At 35.4% G+C, this 19,100-nt stretch overlaps 1 protein-coding gene across 1 annotated transcript; it reads left to right on the top strand.

The window, feature by feature from the left end:
- Positions 1–15,507: 15,507 nt before the first annotated feature.
- Positions 15,508–18,625, top strand: LOC131652049 (uncharacterized). Its single transcript, XM_058921824.1, has 3 exons — positions 15,508–15,815; positions 15,912–16,114; positions 18,219–18,625. Exons 1-3 carry the CDS (start codon positions 15,632–15,634, stop codon positions 18,432–18,434), a joined length of 603 nt encoding a protein of 200 aa, XP_058777807.1. The 5' UTR covers positions 15,508–15,631; the 3' UTR covers positions 18,435–18,625.
- The last annotated feature ends 475 nt before the right edge of the window (positions 18,626–19,100 follow it).

Below are 19,100 nucleotides of genomic sequence, written 5' to 3'. Positions count from 1 at the left end.
GACAATGTGGTACTCTAATCCTATGCATTTTCCATTTCAGGAAATATATAAGGAGTATGCACAATTCAGCGCTAAGAAGCACTGACTCAGAAGGTTCAGGATTGCAACATCAGAAGATGGTCAAGCATAATCAGATTATGGTCTATGAAGCATCAGAAGAACGTGAGATCAGAAGAAGAAGCACTGAAGTTCTTATGGTATCACGCTCAAGCACTTCAAGGTCTGAAAACAAGAAGATACTCTACACCAAGCTGAATGACTCTTATTATTCAAACGCTGTATTCTACAAATCTGAGATCAGAAGCAAGTACAAGATGACAGGCTACGCTGACTGACAAAAGGAACGTTAGAAGCTACAAAAGGCAAAGTCAGTAAAAGCAGCAAAAGAATAGCTCGAGGTAGTTGACAAAAGTGTGAAACATTAAATGCAGAGCTGTACTATACACGCAACGCATTAAATGCTCCCAACGGTCATCTTCTCAAACGCCTATAAATAGAAGTTCTGATGTGAAGCTCAACACACAACACTTGCGGATTATACAGAAACGCTGTCAAATTCAAAGTTCACGAACTTCATCTTCAACCTCACAAACTATTGTAATATTTAGTGAGTGTTAAGCTTAGAACTTAAGAGAAATATCACAGTTGTGATTATAGCTTTCTAAGAAGCAAATTCATACTCTTGTAAACATTTATTTTACATTGATTGTAAAAGGTTCCTAGAGTGATCAGTGAGATCAGTAGACTCTAGAAGACTTAGAAGTTTCTAAGTGGTGATTTCCTAGAGTGATCAAGTTGTGATCAGTATACTCTAGAAGACTTAGAGTGTTTCCAAGTGGATAACCATTGTAATCAAGATTGATTAGTGGATTAAATCCTCAGTTGAGGTAAATCACTCTAAGGGGGTGGACTGGAGTAGTTTCGTTAACAACGAACCAGGATAAAAATATTGTGTTCATTGTTTTTATCTTAAGAGTTTTTAAAGTCACACTTATTCAACCCCCCCTTTCTAAGTGTTTTTTTATCCTTCAATTGGCATCAGAGCGCCGGTTCTAGGTGCAAGCACTTAACCGTGTTAGAAAAAGATTCAGGGAGAAAAACACTAATCAATATGGTTGATCCATCAACAGTTGTATCAACTGCTACACCTGTTTCAAATGATCAACACAACAATGGAAATGGATATTCTAGACCACCAGTATTTGATGGTGAAAACTTTGAATACTGGAAAGATAGATTGGAAAGTTACTTTCTTGGTATAGATGGTGATTTATGGGATTTACTTGTGGATGGTTACAAACATCTTGTAAATGCTAGTGGAGCAAAGATGTCAAGACAAGAAATGAGTGATGATCAAAAGAAACAGTTCAAAAATCATCACAAGTCAAGGACTATTCTGCTGAATGCTATTTCTCATGCTGAATATGAGAAGATATCAAACATAGAAACTACCCATGACATCATTGAATCGTTAAAGATGACTCACGAAGGAAATGCCCAAGTCAAGGAGACAAAAGCTCTTGCATTAATCCAGAAGTATGAAGCCTTCAAGATGGAGGATGATGAAAACATTAAAACAATGTTCTCAAGATTTCAAACTCTAACTGCTGGATTAAGAGTACTTGACAAGGGATATATAAAGGTTGATCATGTCAAGAAGATCATCAGAAGCTTGCCCAGAAGACGGGGCCTAATGGTGACTGCGTTCAAGATTGTAAAGAATTTGAATGAAGTCTCTTTGGAAGAGTTGATCAGCGCCTTGAGGAGTCATGAAATAGAGTTGGATGCTAATGAACCCCAAAAGAAAGGTAAGTATATTGCTTTAAAATCTTTGAATAAAAAATGCACTAACGCTTTTCAGGCGGAAGAAGAAGATTCTGAAGAGTCAGAATCAAAAGAAGAAGAAGATGAACTATCCATGATCTCCAGAAGAGTAAACCAACTCTGGAAGAGTAAACAAAGGAAGTTCAAGAACTTCAGAAGTTCTAAGAAGCCTGAAAGAGGAGAATCTTCTGGACTTAGAAGATCTGACAAAAAGAAGGTCACGTGCTTTGAGTGCAAGGAGCCAGGACATTACAAGAGTGAGTGTCCAAAGCTTCAGAGGGAAAAGCCCAAGAAGAAGTTTCAGAAGAAGAAAGGTCTTATGGCTACTTGGGACGATTCATATTCATCAGAATCAGAATCAGACTCTGAAGATGAGCAGACAAACATTGCGCTCATGGCCACTGTTGATGATGGATTAGAATCTACATCAGAATCAGACTCAGACTCTGAAGAGGTATTTTCTGAACTATCTAGAGATGAGCTAGTTTCCAGTTTAACTGAAATTCTGGAAATCAAGGCTAAGTTTAGTATCAAATACAAAAAGCTGAGAAAGCTCTTTGCATTTGAAACTAAGAAGCTTGAATTAGAAAATCCTGAACTCAAAGCAAAAGTTTTAAAACTATCCAAAGATGCTGAGTCATCTTCTAGTTCAGAAAAGTCTATTCCAAGCATGAACAATATTCTTAAGGAATATGACTTGAGTTTCAGGAAGTTCTTATCTAGAGGTATTGGAAGAAGTCAACTTGCCTCTATGATATATGCAGTTAGTGGAAACAAGAGAGTTGACATAGGCTATGAGGGTGAAACCCCATACAAACTTGAACCTGTAGATGATATGAAAATTACATACAAGCCCTTGTATGATCAGTTCAAGTATGGCCACTCCCATGATATTAGGCTCGCATCACATGCTAAGAGTTTTCACATTGCACACACTAAGAAGAATGTGACACAAAATAGAAAATATCATGTTGCTCAAACTAAGGAATATCATGCTGTACCTCCTGTTAATTATCATGCTAAACCCAAGTTCAATCAGAACTTGAGGAGAACTAACAAGAAAGGACCCAAGAAAATGTGGGTACCTAAGGAGAAGATAATTTTTGTTGCAGATATCCTTGGCAGCAAAGAAGACAAAACAAAACATGTCATGGTACCTGGACTCTGGGTGCTCGCGGCACATGACGGGAAAAAGGTCTATGTTCCAAAATCCGGTGCTTAAGTCTGCTAGAGAAGTTAAGTTTGGAGGAGATCGGAAGGGCAAGATAATTGGCTCTGGAACCATAAGTATTGATAACTCTCCTTCCATAACTAATGTACTTCTTGTAGATGGATTAGCTCATAACTTATTGTCCATAAGTCAATTAAGTGACAATGGTTATGACATAATCTTCAATCAAAAGTCTTGCAAAGCTGTAAGTCAGAAGGATGGCTCAATCCTATTTACAGGCAAGAGAAAGAACAACATTTACAAGATTGATCTTCAAGATCTTAAGAATCAGAAGGTAACTTGTCTTATGCCTGTTAATGAAGAGCAATGGGTCTGGCATAGAAGATTAGGCCATGCTAGTTTGAGAAAGATTTCTCTGATTAACAAACTTAATCTGGTCAGAGGGCTCCCTAATTTGAAATATAAATCAGATGCTCTTTGCGAAGCATGTCAGAAAGGGAAGTTTTCCAAACCTGCATTCAAGTCTAAGAATGTTGTCTCTTCCTCTAGGCCGCTAGAGCTTCTGCATATTGCAGTCAAAACAGCATCTGTCAGAGGGAAGAAATATGGATTAGTCATCGTAGATGATTATAACAGATGGACATGGGTAAAGTTCTTGAAACACAAGGATGAGTCTCATACAGTGTTCTTTGACTTCTGCACTCAGATCCAATCTGAGAAAGAGTGTAAAATCATAAAGGTCAGAAGTGATCATGGTGGCGAATTTGAGAACAGATTCTTTGAGATTTATTTCAAAGAAAATGGTATTGCCCATGATTTCTCTTGCCCTAGAACTCCACAGCAAAATGAAGTTGTAGAGCGAAAGAATAGGACTCTACAAGAAATGGCCAGAACCATGATCAATGAAACCAATATGGCTAAGCATTTCTGGACAGAAGCAATAAATATTGTATGTTATATTCAGAATAGAATCTCTATAAGACCTATTCTCAATAAGACTCCTTATGAATTGTGGAAGAACATAAAGCCTAACATTTCTTATTTTCATCCATTTGGATGTGTATGTTATATTCTGAACACTAAAGATCATCTGCATAAGTTTGATTCTAAGGCACAAAAGTGTTTCCTTCTTGGATATTCTGAATGCTCAAAAGGCTACAGAGTATACAATACTGAAACATTGATTGTTGAAGAATCAATCAATATCAGATTTGATGATAAACTTGGTCTTGAAAAGCCAAAGCAGATTGAGAATTTTGTAGATATTGAAATCTCTAACTCAGAAGCTGAAGAACCCAGAAGCAAAGTGTCAGAAGATCAAGTTGCTGCTTCAGTAGAGAATCTCAGAATTTCTGAAGAGCCAACTATCAGAAGATCTTATAGACTCAACTCTACTCACTCAGAAGATGTTATCATTGGGAAGAAAGAAGATCCTATCAGAACTAGAGCATTCCTTAAGAACAATGAAGAATGTCAATTCGGTCTAGTATCTCTTATTGAGACAACTTCTGTTGATCAAGCTCTGGAGGATGCTGACTGGATAATTGCCATGCAAGAAGAAATCAATCAGTTTACAAGGAATGACGTATGAGATCTTGTTCCTAGACCAAAAGGATTCAACAACATTGGAACCAAGTGGGTCAACAAGCTAAGCGAAAAAGGAGAAGTTGTAAGAAACAAAGCCAGACTGGTTGCTCAGGGCTATAGTCAGCAAGAAGGTATTGACTATACTGAAACCTTTGCACCAGTGGACAGGTTAGAATCTATTCGCTTATTAATTTCTTTTGCCACTTAACATAACATTACTCTATATCAGATGGATGTTAAGAGTGCCTTCTTAAATGGTTATATAGATGAGGAAGTATATGTCCACCAACCTCCTGGTTTTGAAGACTCTAAGTCTCCAGAACATGTTTTCAAATTAAAGAAATCATTATATGGCCTGAAGCAAGCTCCTAGACCTTGGTATGAAAGATTAAGTTCTTTCCTTCTGGATAATGGTTTCACTAGAGAAAAAGTGGATAATACTATCTTTTGTAAAACCTTTAAAAAGGATATTTTAATTTGCCAAATATATGTTGATGATATTATCTTTGGAACCTCTAATTCTACACTTGGAAAGGAGTTTGCTAAGTATATGCAGGCTGAGTTTGAAATGAGCATGATGGGAGAACTCAAGTACTTCCTTGGGATCCAGATCAATCAAACTTTTGATGGAACCTATGTTCATCAAACCAAGTACGTGAAAGAACTTTTGAAGAAGTTTAATATTTCAGAAAGCAAAGAAGCAAAAACTCCTATGCATCCAACGTGTGTTTTAGGTAAGGATGAGGTAAGTAAGAAGGTAGATTAGAAGCTCTACAGAGGTATGATTGGATCTCTTCTATATCTTACTGCTTCTAGACCTGATATTTTATTCAGTGTTTGTCTGTGTGCAAGATTCCAATCAGATTCTAGAGAATCTCACTTAACAGCTGTTAAGAGAATTCTGAGGTATCTGAAAGGTACTACTAATGTTGGTTTAGTCTACAGAAGATCTGAAGAATACAACTTAGTAGGATTTTGTGATGCTGATTACGCTGGAGATATAGTTGAAAGGAAAAGTACTTCTGGAAGTTGTCAATTTCTTGGAAGTCACCTGATCTCCTGGTACAGCAAGAAGCAAGCTATAATTGCCCTATCTACAACAGAAGCAGAATATGTTGCTGTTGTTGGATGTAGTACACAGATGCTCTGGATGAAGAGTCAGCTAGAGGATTATCAGATATATGAGAGTAACATTCCTATCTTCTATGATAATACTTCTTCTATATGTTTATCTAAGAATCCAATCTTACATTCCAAAGCTAAACATATTGAGATTAAACATCATTTCATTAGGGACTATGTTCAGAAGGGTGTTCTATCTTTAAGCTTTGTTGATACAGACCATCAATGGGTTGATATCTTTACAAAACCCCTTGCTGAAGATAGGTTTAAGTTCATTATGAAGAATATCAGTATGGATTTATGCCCAGAATGAAAGGATGAGAAGTTCTGACATATGGATTAGATTTGAAATGATAAGTCTTATTTTCTTTTATAAGAAGTTCTGATTGTTAATCAGTTAGATATTCTGATTCTGTTATTGCTAACGTTTCATATGTCTAAGTTGATTCAGAATCTCTTTTAAAGCAAATAGCTGTCACCAGCTATTCCATAAGATGAACATGTGTTCACTCTATTTGGACAAGCATGCGTGTAATTGATGAGACGCCGCCCTAGGTAACTGTGCAAATCATTTCAAATATCACGTTTTACCCTAACGTCACTCAACATTAAATGCATTTGATTTTCTGCATTTTGTAATCTTGTTCATTCAGAAACATATTGCATTTCATTTCAAATTCGTGCCTATATAAACTCATCTCTATAACATTTCATCTCTTTCCATTCTCTCTCTTTGTTTGTTGTCCTTATTCGTTCATCTCTCTCTCATTTCTCATAAACCCTAGTTACTAACCTTAATCTCAGTGTGTATCCATGGCTTCATCTTTGAATGTACAACGCAAGGCATCATCGTCACATCATGTTCAACAAAGGAAACCTGCAAATCTTCCTTTGAAGTCTTGTTCGATTCCTTATGATGAACTGGAGGTTCTCTGCGAAACAATGGTGGATTTTGAAAGTCTTATGGCACATGATTTCAAAACCAAAACTGCAATGCTAGTACAAGAATGGTCAAACTTCTTTGGAAGATTGATTGGACCAGTTTATCCTTTATTGGTTAAGGAATTCTGGACACATGCTACGGTTACTTCAACTGCCATCACCTCCTTTGTGTTAGGGCATGAAGTTGTTGTGACTGAGAAGCTGATAAGGAAACTGTATGGTCTTGATGATATAAATGGAATCACTGGTGCTCTTCATGGAAGAACTGATTGGGATAAAGTTGATCGAGAGTTGTTTTCTTCTGGTATTGCCTCTCCCTTCACTACTGCCTTGAAGCCTTCCAACAGAGTATGGGCTGAGATCATTCTGGGATCTCTCTATCATAGAAAACCATCAAACTTTGCTACCTATGTCAATCAGGATCAGAAGTATATATTATTCTGTATTGAAAAATGCATGAGAGTCAATCTACCACACATTCTTTTTCAACATCTGAAGACAAATATTGAAGAATCAAGAGATGAAGAACGTCAGAAGAATCCCAAACTCAAGAAGAATACTATCCCTCTTGGAAGGATGATTTCAAATATTCTGATTGAGAGTGGCTTGATAGATATTCTGAGAACATCTGGCTCATCTAAGAACTTGACTGTTATCCAAGGAGTTATTCTGAATGCTCGGACTCTAAAAAGGATGCAGCTGATTGAAGAGGTGACCACTCCTTCAAAAATGTTTCCAGATATTCTGACAAGAAGAACTCCTGTTGTGAGTTTCTCTCACATGTTCAAAGAGGAGTTAGACAAATCTGTTAAACGTTATGTGAAGTCATGTGTTAAAGCTCAAACTTCTGTTGATCCTGCTTGGATTCGAGGAAGAACTCTTCCATCTCTGGATGAGTTAAGAAAGAAGGAAAAGAAGAAGAAAGAAAAGAAACTGAAGAGAAAGGTCACAGAAGAAGGACCTGATGTTAAACAAGCAAAGAAGCAGAAGAAACCTACAGAGTCTCTCAAAGTAAAAAGAACTGATGAACAGCTTGAGAAGATCATTCATAAAATTTACCATTCTTCTGACCGTCCCCCTCAGAAAAAGCCTCCTCCTTCTATTTTTCCATTCTCTTCCACCACCTCAAACAGAAACCAACCACTTCTTTCTACACCAGTTCTAAACCCTCTACCACTAAATACTAGCTCTTCTCATCTTCCTTCTGAAAATATTCTCTTAACAACCTCCACCACAGATTCTTCATCCTCCTTAACCTCTTCTACCACCCCTGCCTTGTTCCCAAGAGAATCAAAACCCTACAGTCTTCTTTACCCTGACTGTAACACCCTTCTAAACCCTGCGGAAATTAATAAAATAATTCAGAGTAAAACATGAAAACAAGGGCGCCACAATTCCAATTAAAACAAATTTATCATAACTTCATTGTCATGCTTTCACTAAGGATCAATTCATCATAATACATAAACATCTCATGTTAACACAGCGAAAAATTCATCATACGGATAAGCATAACATCATCTATGCAATATCCCACAAAATTAATACAATAACAACACGATAGAGTATCATCATAAACTCTAAACTAGCGTTCCCCCAGTGTTACAATATCAGAGCATGACACCTGACGCTACACTAATACACTGACTTATGAGCTAATCCTCACCAAGTCGAAAGCAGCTATCCTCAATCTGAAAATGTCAACAGTAAGGGTGAGTCTCATCACAGTTAACAAATGTTATTGCATCTTAAATAACAACACATCATAGTTATATCATTCACCCAATTTCATCATATTCAGATTATCAGGAACGTCCATCATTTACACAAATGCCAACAGAACACATCTTTCAAACAGACAATCATACTCAACATTAATTCAAAAAAACACGCAACCAACACATCATCAATATTTATAACACTGGAATACTTCCAATCATGTTATAAAAGTATGCATATGTATGAACTGACACTATGCATGTGGTACCAACCTCATCAAATGGGAATAACCCATGACCGATCCAACATCATCAAGATACGGCCCTGCCAGCACAGATTCCACACAATGGGAATCATGCCCTTCACTGATCCAACACACCCTTATGGATACAGTATCATCAATGAACATGAATGAATGCAAACATACATGAACATACTTATACCATCGTCAAGTCTAATGAGTAACATCGTCAAATACTCATTTCATCATCATCATCAACATCATCATCATCATCATCAAAGTATGTTTATATACATTAGCATCATTCAAATACAATCTATCATCATCATCATCATTAAAGAGCATACATGTGTCCACATCAATCATGATCATCAATAAGAAGAACACACATGTATCCACATCATTCCACAACAATCAATCATCATCATATAATTCTCAACAAATCATCACATCATAATGTTTTTCAAAACAACATCTTATATTGCCACATTTCATCATATATGTCAACAATACATCATCCAATTAAACAAATCGTCACATGATTAATATTTCAACATAGCATGTATTTAACACATCTCATCACATATATGTACAATACATCATTCACCAAGAAATAAAAATCATACTTAAAAATATTTGGATTCACACCTCATTTCCACATTTAAACACGTAGACCATCTCGTAAGATTCATCGTGCTCGAAACGACACTAAAAACAGACCTACGGTTCGAAAGTTACACATCATTTAACTTTTCCAAGAAAACAACCATCGCTACAGCACGCGGCGCAACCAAGGTTCGCGGTGCAACATATGCACGCGGTGCGAAATGAGAAAATAAGTACCCCTTATGCTTGTATCGTTTTTGCAGGGATGAAGATGATGAACTAGCGGAAAATTCCGTAGGAAAAATCGCTAGTAAATCCGCAAGAGAGTCCGCAGGGCCAGAGGTAGAGGATGATGACGAGGCAGCTGGACTCGTTGATTGCAGGTGTGGTTGAGTGTTATTCGCTGGTCAAAAATTCCTTCCTCTCTTCGTCTGTGTGTCAACACGCCATTGGGCAGTCAAAAGTCTCAATTCCTCTCTCCCATTCCTATTGGCCATACGCACACATGGGGCCCAGCTAAGTCTTTTGCCTTTCCACCATTAAATTTCGTTTTATATATATTATTTATTAATTTTGGTTTATTTACAAGAAACGTTTCTAGCACGCTTGGCAAGAGAGGGAGACGGATGATCTTCATGGCACGAGTTCGATCCCGGGTGTCCACAATTTTTTTATCAATTAACAAGTTCAGAGATCCAATGCGCATGCACACCACATGTTTATGCTGCACCCTCAACTCTCTTCCACCGAATCTCCCCAGTAAGTGGATCCAACACCTAAAAACTATGAGGTACACCATAGAGTCCCACAAGCTGCATGTACAGAATAAAACGCCCCAGGTTTTATTATAATTTTATTTTGCTGTTTCTTTTTCTTCTTTCTTAATTTTTTTTTCTTTCTCTTTTCTCCTTTTTTTTTTTGAAAACTATTTCTTTTTTTTCTTCTAAAAAACAAACTAATTTTTCTTTTTGTCATCAAAAATACTTTTAATGTGTGGATTAAGTTTTTAATTAATATAATTTAGGGTTAGTTGTTAGATAATTTTTAATTAAGATAAATAATTTTAATTAGGTTAGACAATTAGGATAGATAATTTTAGGCTAATTTCATTTAAATAATTTAATAATTTAAATTTAATTTTAGGTTTTTACACTTAGCCTTTTAATCAAAATCATGTGACTATCGGTAATGTGAGAGACTGTAGGCTTAGGTCTTCCCCTTAGGTTTTCCCTTAGTTTTCTTTCATTAGGTTTTTACCGTAATAGTTAATTTAATACCATTAGAATTTTTTACAAACCCTTGAGGTTTAGGTATTTAACCCATTTCTTTCTATTAACTCTGGTTAACTTTTCCCCGTATGGGGTTTGCCTTTTGCCTTGTTTATTTTTCTGTTTACCTTGTGCCTTGCATATTTTCAATTTCAATTTATAATGTATTTGTCCCAAAGCCATGTACAAAAAGTTTTCTACCTTTCTTTCTGCCTTTTATTTTCTAGTACCCTTCAAGGGTTTTATTGTAATAGTAATTAGGTTTATTTTTTTGCCTTTAATTTTCCCGCCCACAGGTGTTTATTGTAATAGCGTAGGACTTTATATTTTCTGCATTTTAATTTACGTATGATATTAACTGCGTGGTTAGTAATCCTAGGGAGTGCAAGCCTGTTAACTGAATTAGAATAACTAATTACAAGATAAAATAACTGAATTTAACCACGTGACTGTGCCACACACACACCTTTGGGGTAACCTCTCTTGTTGCCTTGTTGCCTGTTGCCTTATTATTTTATTGTCTTTAACTATAATTCTGAAGAGTCAAAGTCCCTCGATTCCGAGGATACCTAAAGCAAAACAAATGTTGCCTTCAGTTCATTCATCATCAATTTTGTCCCTCGAGGTTGCCTTATAAATGATGACTGTCCCCATTGTTAAGGTATCCTCGCCTGTTGCCTAAAAAATTAAATGACCATTATATCCTTCCCTTAGACTACATGCCCTCTTTATGGCAGGGACAGTCTTGTGGCGAACGATAATCTCGATGATCCTTTTTAAATCCAATAAAAGGACTTCCTACCCTCCTATGGTACGGATAGCCCTGAAAAGCTGAAAGAACAAATTTTAAAACTTAGGGTAGTTGCTACTAATTGCTTGCTCTAAATTCAAAATCTTTTCCCACTCTTTTTCAAAATCAAATTCAAAAGGCTACGCTTATTTTACAAGCTAAAGTCCTTATTCAAAACTTTTCTTATTCACACACTACACTTCAAACCTTTTGAAAATAAAAGTGAGCTAAGCAATTAAGAGCCCATAGATAATCATAGATACAAAGGGTGCTTACACCTTTCCTTTGTATAACTTACCCCCCGAACTCAATCTCTTTTAAAAAAGGTTTTTTCTGTTCTTTTAGCCTTTCTATAAATTGGATAAAATAAAAGTCGGTGGCGACTCTTGCTATCCGCAACATTTCAAAAAGTTAGTTCTCCCACCGTATTACAAATATTATGCAAACAAATATGACGCTTAGTTTAAGGATAAAAGATTCCTTCTATTTTTCAAGATGTATTCATAGTTTCTAAATAAGGATATTATTTAGGAAACTAATGATTTAAGACCTATTTTTATGGAGAAGCTTTAGTAGATTTTTAGCAGTTTCTTTGCTGTAGTTTGAAGCCCAAATCCCGGACCAGATGTGTGCTTTAAATAGAAGATTATAAACCTAATTGAAGAGTAGAACTTACAGTGTAATAGGTTAGAATTTGTGAGCTAATTGTGAGCCTATCTAATATCATTCTTGATAGAAGAAAAGGACTATTTTCATGGTGTTGTAAGTCCTGTCATTCATTCATAAGTTGTTAAGTATTGAATGTTTGAATGTCACTTAGGTACCGTTGATACATTGTTCTAAGTGTGTGATGATTGGTTTCCAAGCTATTGTTCTTGATTGAATCCTTTAAGTAAGATCAAGTATTCTTGATTAAGTGGTTCTTAATCTTGTATTACTTGTAATTGAAGATTGAGGTAAGGAGATGCCAATATCAGTATCTGGGATTGATGTTGTTCTGCGGTGATTAGGAGTGAGAAGGGTTTCTCATATATATAAGGTTTATAGGTAGAAGTTGCATTGGGTAGGGATTAAGTGAGAAGTTGTAAACCGGAGGTTGTTTAGCTTCGAATTGATACTTCTAATAGTGGATTTCCTTCATGGCTTGGTAGCCCCCATAGTAGGTGTTGTTGTACACTGAACTGGGTTAACAATTCTGTGTGTCCAGTTACTTTTCAGCATTGTTTGTAAATCATGTTTACCCTGACATTGTATATAGTTCAGAGATCAATGTCTCGACATATCTTAAGACATCTGAGATCTGAATACTAGATTTTCAAACACAAAGGTAAAAGATACACCAATAGGTGTTTGATGATCTCCACAAAGGCAAACTCAAAGATGAAAGAGTTAGAAGACAACCAAGTTTGTGATCTTGATGCAATGCAAGTATGCAAATGAGATGGGATCTTAGGAGTAAAAATTAGGGTATGACAATACGAGGTGGAGAAAGAAAATCAGAATATTCAAAGATAAGTTAAGGGGATGTTTATCGTTATTGTCATAGATAAATTATAAGAACACTTGAAAATCATTTCCAGAAGTATTTTAGGGAACATTTGTGAGGTGTTGCGTTAATTGTCTTGGCAACAAACAAAAATCGTTCCTGATCTTTTTTAGGCAATAATTTACACATGTTGCATAAAAATGTGTTTCCAAAAACAATAAATGTTGTGGTGCAGAGCTCTTGATGCGTAACGCATTGGTTGTATTTTGGCCCATCACTTTATCATAAAAGGAGACCTTAGATTATTTATTATTCAGTGGCTTGTGCCCGAAACCAGTCGCAAAAATGAAATCTTAAGAGAATTGAATCAATCAATCGCTCGACAACTGATAACATGAAAGTATATCGCATATTAGGCTTAATTTACATGAATTAATTTACCATTTTAATCTATTATACTGCTTCACTTTGGTATTTTCAGTGTGTTTTCAGGTAATTACATTTGTCTAAGCTTGAAAGAGATAAAAGGAAGAAATGGAAAGAAAATGGCTAAAAGATTACACTTATGCTAAAGTAGCATAAGTGTCTGCATTATTTGCAACACAGAGTACTGTGCCGTCCGACACAACCCCTGCCCCGTCCGGCACAGATGCCAAGTGTGCCTCTCGGCACACACAATGTTACGCCTGACACAGCAGTTATTTCATTCAAAATAGGAGAGAGCCCATGAACAAAAATAGAGCCCAGTCCCTCCTATATTTTCTGGTGACCCGTTCACACGAAGAAAGTCATACTCCCTATATCCTAGGAAAAATAGGTCATGGGTTGGAGATATATAAGTTTGGTAGTTACTCTCTAAAGCTCTCTCCTCTCCGTCATTATTTTTCCAAGCTTTTGTTTTCCTGCAACATTTGTTTTCTTAGCAATTTCCATTTGTTTCTTTCTTAGTTTTAAGCAATTAAATTACTTCCAAAAGCAATAGTTTCCTTCATTGGGAATCTATTGCAACCATAGACTTAGGAATTTATTTTCGGCATTCAATTTGTAATCGAAGAGGAACTTATACGTTTGCAGAAGGATATTTTGGCACTAGAAGATAATTCCAGTTTATTCATTAAATTCCAGGTTTCCAATTTATATGCTTTTATCATTTTATTATTCAATTGCCATGCTTAAATTTATATCTCTAAATTGTTTCTGTATGTTCGTATTTAAAAGCATGTCTAGCTAAATTCTCAATATCGGTATGTAAGATCACAGAACCGAAGGGTTCAATAACGATTTGGCATAAACATTAGTTAAACGTTTTTCTGGTCTTGATTTCTAAAATTAATTTTGAATTATTTTGTTACGAGAGTAAATTACAAACTAAGGTTTAAAATCAACACAACGAGAGTTTGAGGTTTTTACCAGATAGTAGTAATCAAACATTAACTCTAAATACAGCGAGAGTGCTTTAGAGTTAATTAGACTTTATTGTTTTTCAAAATGTATGTTCGGTTTTAAATGAGACAGAGAGAGCATGCATCTAGATCTGGCCATATGATCTGAGTCAATAAACACGAGAGTGTGAGATAAAGGTTTTTAAGTCGATAATTTATACTAAAAAGTGTTTTGATACTTAAAATAATGCCAATGACTTATTGAATCCCTTAAGTCCGACTATTGCATACCGATGTCTAAATTGCTGATTATTTAATCCAAACTATTTTTAATTCCCGTTTCCTCCTAAAAAAACCAAAGAAACCATTAGCTTTAATTAAACTTAGTAACATATATCGTACTATAATTGATTCCCAGTCCTTGTGGATTCGATATCTTTTAAAACTACGCAATTAGACTGTGCACTTGTAGTTAGTATCCAGATAGACTCATAAAGTCGCGATCAACAACCAATGAAAGCAACTTCTCCTATGAGACTTCACCCACATCCGGGCTCAAACCTAACTGGTCTCGTAGCAAAAGAACATTACATGTACCAATGCAATGTAAAAAGTGAAGTATGAAAAATAATCAAGCAAAATAAAACAAACATTGCAAATAATTTCAAAGTATACAAATTTAGAGCATCGACATGTTACCGATCCTATAATCTAGATAATACAAAAACTATTAAAAAGCAAGAAGTCAAGAAACTTAATTTTTTTAGAGCGTTTTTCAAATATGATCCCTATAAAAGGGGAAAATATATACTCTATTGTAATGATTTATAAATAAAAAACATTAATTTTTCTTGTAACAAACTATAAGTAAAAATCATCAATTTTATTTCATTTATTTTTTTTAAATGTATTTTTTCAAAAATAAAATTAAATGCAAAATGCATTTAATTTTAGTTTCTCTTTCATTTTTTCATAAACAACAACCAATCAAAAATATTTTTACATATTTTCCATAATACCTACTCCAAAAAAACATAAAAATTTAAATTTTTTTAAAATATTAACTTTTTTTCCTTTAAACTATTAAAAAAGTGATAAATTCTTTAGTACTCATGAAGTTAAGTTGAGTACCGGTATCTTTAGTATAAATTATATTAATCATTTAGTTTAATTTAAAATAAAATAAAAACGTGATATGACAATAAGTCATAGTGTTTGATTGGTTGAGAATCGAGAGTACCGGTACCCAACTAAATTCAAAGGTACCGGAGTGTTCAATTGTAAACCGACCCGTAAAAAATCCGGTTCAATTGTAAACCGACCCGTAAAAAATCCAAAAAAAACATCACATGACCTAGTGTATGTTTGGTACTCGCTCTTTCTTCACACCCAAAAAAAACGTTCTCTCGTGCAAACCCTTCTCCGTCTCTCTATCACACCGATACCAGCTACATAAACCCTAACTCTCACCATCTTCCCGCTACGAGAACGAGATGGCGAGTTCCAAAGTGCTGCAAGGACAATCAGTGCAAGTATTCAACGAAGGAATTGGTTTGATTTTGAGCCGTTGGTCAGCTCTCCGAACCGCCGTTGAAAACGAGTGGGGTGGCCGGGATTCTCATCTCAAAGCTCAACAGTTCGCTGCCGATTTGCTTTCTTGGTTTACTCAATCCAAAGGTAATAGTAGTAATCGCTTAATTCCTTTGTTTTTTTTTTCTTTTTTGTTTCAATTTGAACTTCATTCTGAATTTTGTTCTTATTGTTTTTGCTCAGAGCCGCTTTATATTGATGACCTGGAAACATTAATCGACGAAGGCATGCTTTCTTTCAATCTAGAGATTCAGGATGGTAGCGTTGAAGAGGTAGCTGAGGAACTAATGATTATGCATGAAGAGTGCTTAGATGGTGATTTTAGTTCTGTTGAGCGTCTCCGGGAAGCTAGTCGTAATCCAACTCCTCATTCTCAAGTTCAACAGGTATGTTTTGGCACAATGCATTTGGAATGGATATGAACTGTTTTATTATTAGGTTTGCAATATCAAATTTATGGGGTGATGTGTTTGATTGATTGGGGTTTTTCAATTTATGATGCGTGATTTGGTTGTGTTCCATTCTAAAACACACAGTTCATGCTAGCTCTACTAATACTGTAATGCAGAATCGGCATAGATTGCAGAATCTTTAAGTGAGGAATTATTGACAAAGGAAAGGTTTGGCTCTTCCATAGTGGGGTGCACTTTGAAACAATTTGTAGAGCAATCCTAACTTCAACAAGCCACTTAAACTCACTTAAAGAGCATAATTTTGAACTAATTAGTTTCTTAATATTTTCAAGATTTGGTGTGAAACTGGGCTTTCTTTTATTTAGAAGGACATACCACTTCTATTCTAGTTAAAATATCTTTTATAGAGTCTCCTTTCAGATTCTCTAATTGTATGGTAAACTGTGGAGAAAATTATGGGATTTTCTTTGATCATGAATTGAGTTACCTTGAGAGATCATCTTACCAATTAGGATTTAGGATTTTATTTTGCAGGGTGGAAGCTTTTTCTTTTGCCTTTGTATTTTTAGCATTGAACTGATAAGGCTTGTCAAATCTGAATATTCTCTTTAGTCTCCCCTAACGACCAAGTGACTTTATGCAATCTTAATCTGAAACTAGCAATGCACTTGTCTGAGACTAGCATGCACTTGTTTATTCACTTCCCTTATGCCTGACAATTATGATCTATTTAGAGCTTTGTATTAATATTCAGTTTGTCCAGTCCATAGTTTAGACCAGTTTCTCTAATGTCAATATAGTCCTAAACTATTTCATGAAGGACCTTGTTGAAGAGCTATAATGTTTTACGCAGAGGAGTCAATAGTGGCGCTATAGCGGGATAGCGGAGCGGTTTCTGGCCCGCTATCCTTTTCCCTTTGATTAACCGAAATTATTCCTTAAATTTAAAACGTTTTAAGGGTAATTTTTAGCCGCAATTTACCATTGCGGCGAGCCCAAAAACCGTCATGTATATTATCCCCATAGTGCGTCCATGGCGGATATTTGATAACACTGATATGTACCATACTACCAGATGTCCCTCCCATATTCCTCTTAACCTCAATTTTCTCTCCTACAGACTTTTGTGTCTAATTGCATCTACACATCTAGCATTCTAGCTGACATACTTCTAAATCCCCTCATGTTTCTTTCCATTCCTTCGGCGAAACACCTCTAGCATCTTTGACACACACTTTCCCAAACTTGGGCTTTAGGCCAAAAAGCTACATGATATTTGTGAAATACTGAAATATGACATAAACTGCTTTTGCATCTTATTAAAAAGAAAGTATCAACTTTAGGGACTGCATGATCCTGGGATTGAGCATTGTTGATTGGGTTACTTATTTTGTATTAAGGATGATTTTATGATCTTATTATTTGTGCCATCTTATTCCATCTTAACGTATTATTTTATTCTGCTTTTGCACCTCTTTAAAAAGAAACGATCAACTTTAGGGACTGCATGATCCTGGGATTGAACATTGTTGATGGGGTTACTTGCTTTTTATGCATGAAGGATATAATTTATGATCTTGAGTATGATTTTATTAGTTTGTCCGGTTTTATTGAGTATTTTGTTCTATAGAGAGGTCTTCATTTAAATAACTAGAGGCTTTCGACGATTTATTGATAATAACTTCATGAAGTATCCGAGTTTGTTTTATGAGACGGGTTGGAGAATATCCTGTCAACTCAATAGAAACATTGAGAGTACCCATGCTCCATTAAAAACCTACTCAGGTTTTCTTGCCTGCATTTTAGCTTACCTCCATTCTTCCCAATATTCGGGCCTTTATTTAATTCCCAGCAATCAACCCCCCATCGAATCTTTAGTTAGATGGAAATGTTCTATAGGTGAGCTTAACCAACATTGTTAAGTTGTTGATTTTCACACAAACCACTTTTATGTTAATTTCTTTACATGAGCCTAAATGATATTCATTGTAAATTTGCTCTATTTGTTTATTTATCATGTTTGATTGATGGATATACTTTCATTGAATTGATGTTGAACCTTTTCATGTTGTGCTAGGTTGTGAATGGTGACGAAGATGATGATGATTCTGATGAAGACATCATTGGCGATGATAATTCAGCAAACATGGATATGGACATTCAAAAATCCGAAACTAACTTAAATTCCACGAGCAAGACAGTTAACGAGCCTCAGTCAGAGGTTGCAGGTGAAACAGCAGATGATGGATGGGTTGTTGTCTCCAAGAAGAAAACTAAGGGTAGAAAGAATTAGATAAAAAACATTTGTATTATTTATTTTCAAGGATGTGAAATCTCGCTTGTTTTGACGTGTCTGTTAGTTATTTCAAGCTTTATTGAGTTGTGTAATCGTGTTATTTCGGAATTTTTGTTTACTTATTTAAAGGGATCCATCCTATGAGGTATATACCAATATATATAAGCTGAGTAAATGATTTTGGGAAATGTTCATTTTTTTCTTATAACTTGGGCTTTGCATATTATGCTAGTGACTTGTTTAAGTTGCATCCTTCCCATAACTTTAGTAAAAGGTTGCTATTTGCGTTTTGAGTCACTAATAAAATTCGAAAATGTCGTTAGTGTGGTTCGCAGGTTAACTTTTGGACGTCTCTCCAAAACACTTTGGAAGTGAGTCAACGAAATCAAATAAACTATGCATATAAGGAAAATCTAGAAATTAAAGAAATTAACTTTTGTACCAAACGAAACCAGAATTCATCGTTAACTTAAATACCAGACAAAAAACACATAACCTAAGTTTTAAATTTGGGTGTGTTTGACAGTTAACTTCAGTTCCAGACAAAAAACACTTAACCTAAGTTTTAAAATTGGGTGCGTCTAACAGTTAACTTTGTACTAGACGAAATCATAAGAACACATAAACTCAAAACCTAAATTCTAAATTAGGGTGTACTCGAAA

The sequence above is a fragment of the Vicia villosa genome, linkage group LG2 (assembly GCF_029867415.1).
Source record: "Vicia villosa cultivar HV-30 ecotype Madison, WI linkage group LG2, Vvil1.0, whole genome shotgun sequence".
In the NCBI taxonomy this organism is placed as follows: Eukaryota; Viridiplantae; Streptophyta; class Magnoliopsida; order Fabales; family Fabaceae; genus Vicia; species Vicia villosa.
This window is presented reverse-complemented; position numbering and strand designations above follow the sequence as displayed.

Excerpts from the sequence above, each read along its gene's own strand:
- LOC131652049 (XM_058921824.1), top strand. The coding sequence starts at position 15,632 with ATGGCGAGTTCCAAAGTGCTGCAAGGACAATCAGTGCAAGTATTCAAC. Across the intron at positions 15,816-15,911 it reads TTGGTTTACTCAATCCAAAG|AGCCGCTTTATATTGATGAC; the intron begins GTAATAGTAGTA and ends GTTTTTGCTCAG. Across the intron at positions 16,115-18,218 it reads CTCATTCTCAAGTTCAACAG|GTTGTGAATGGTGACGAAGA; the intron begins GTATGTTTTGGC and ends ATGTTGTGCTAG.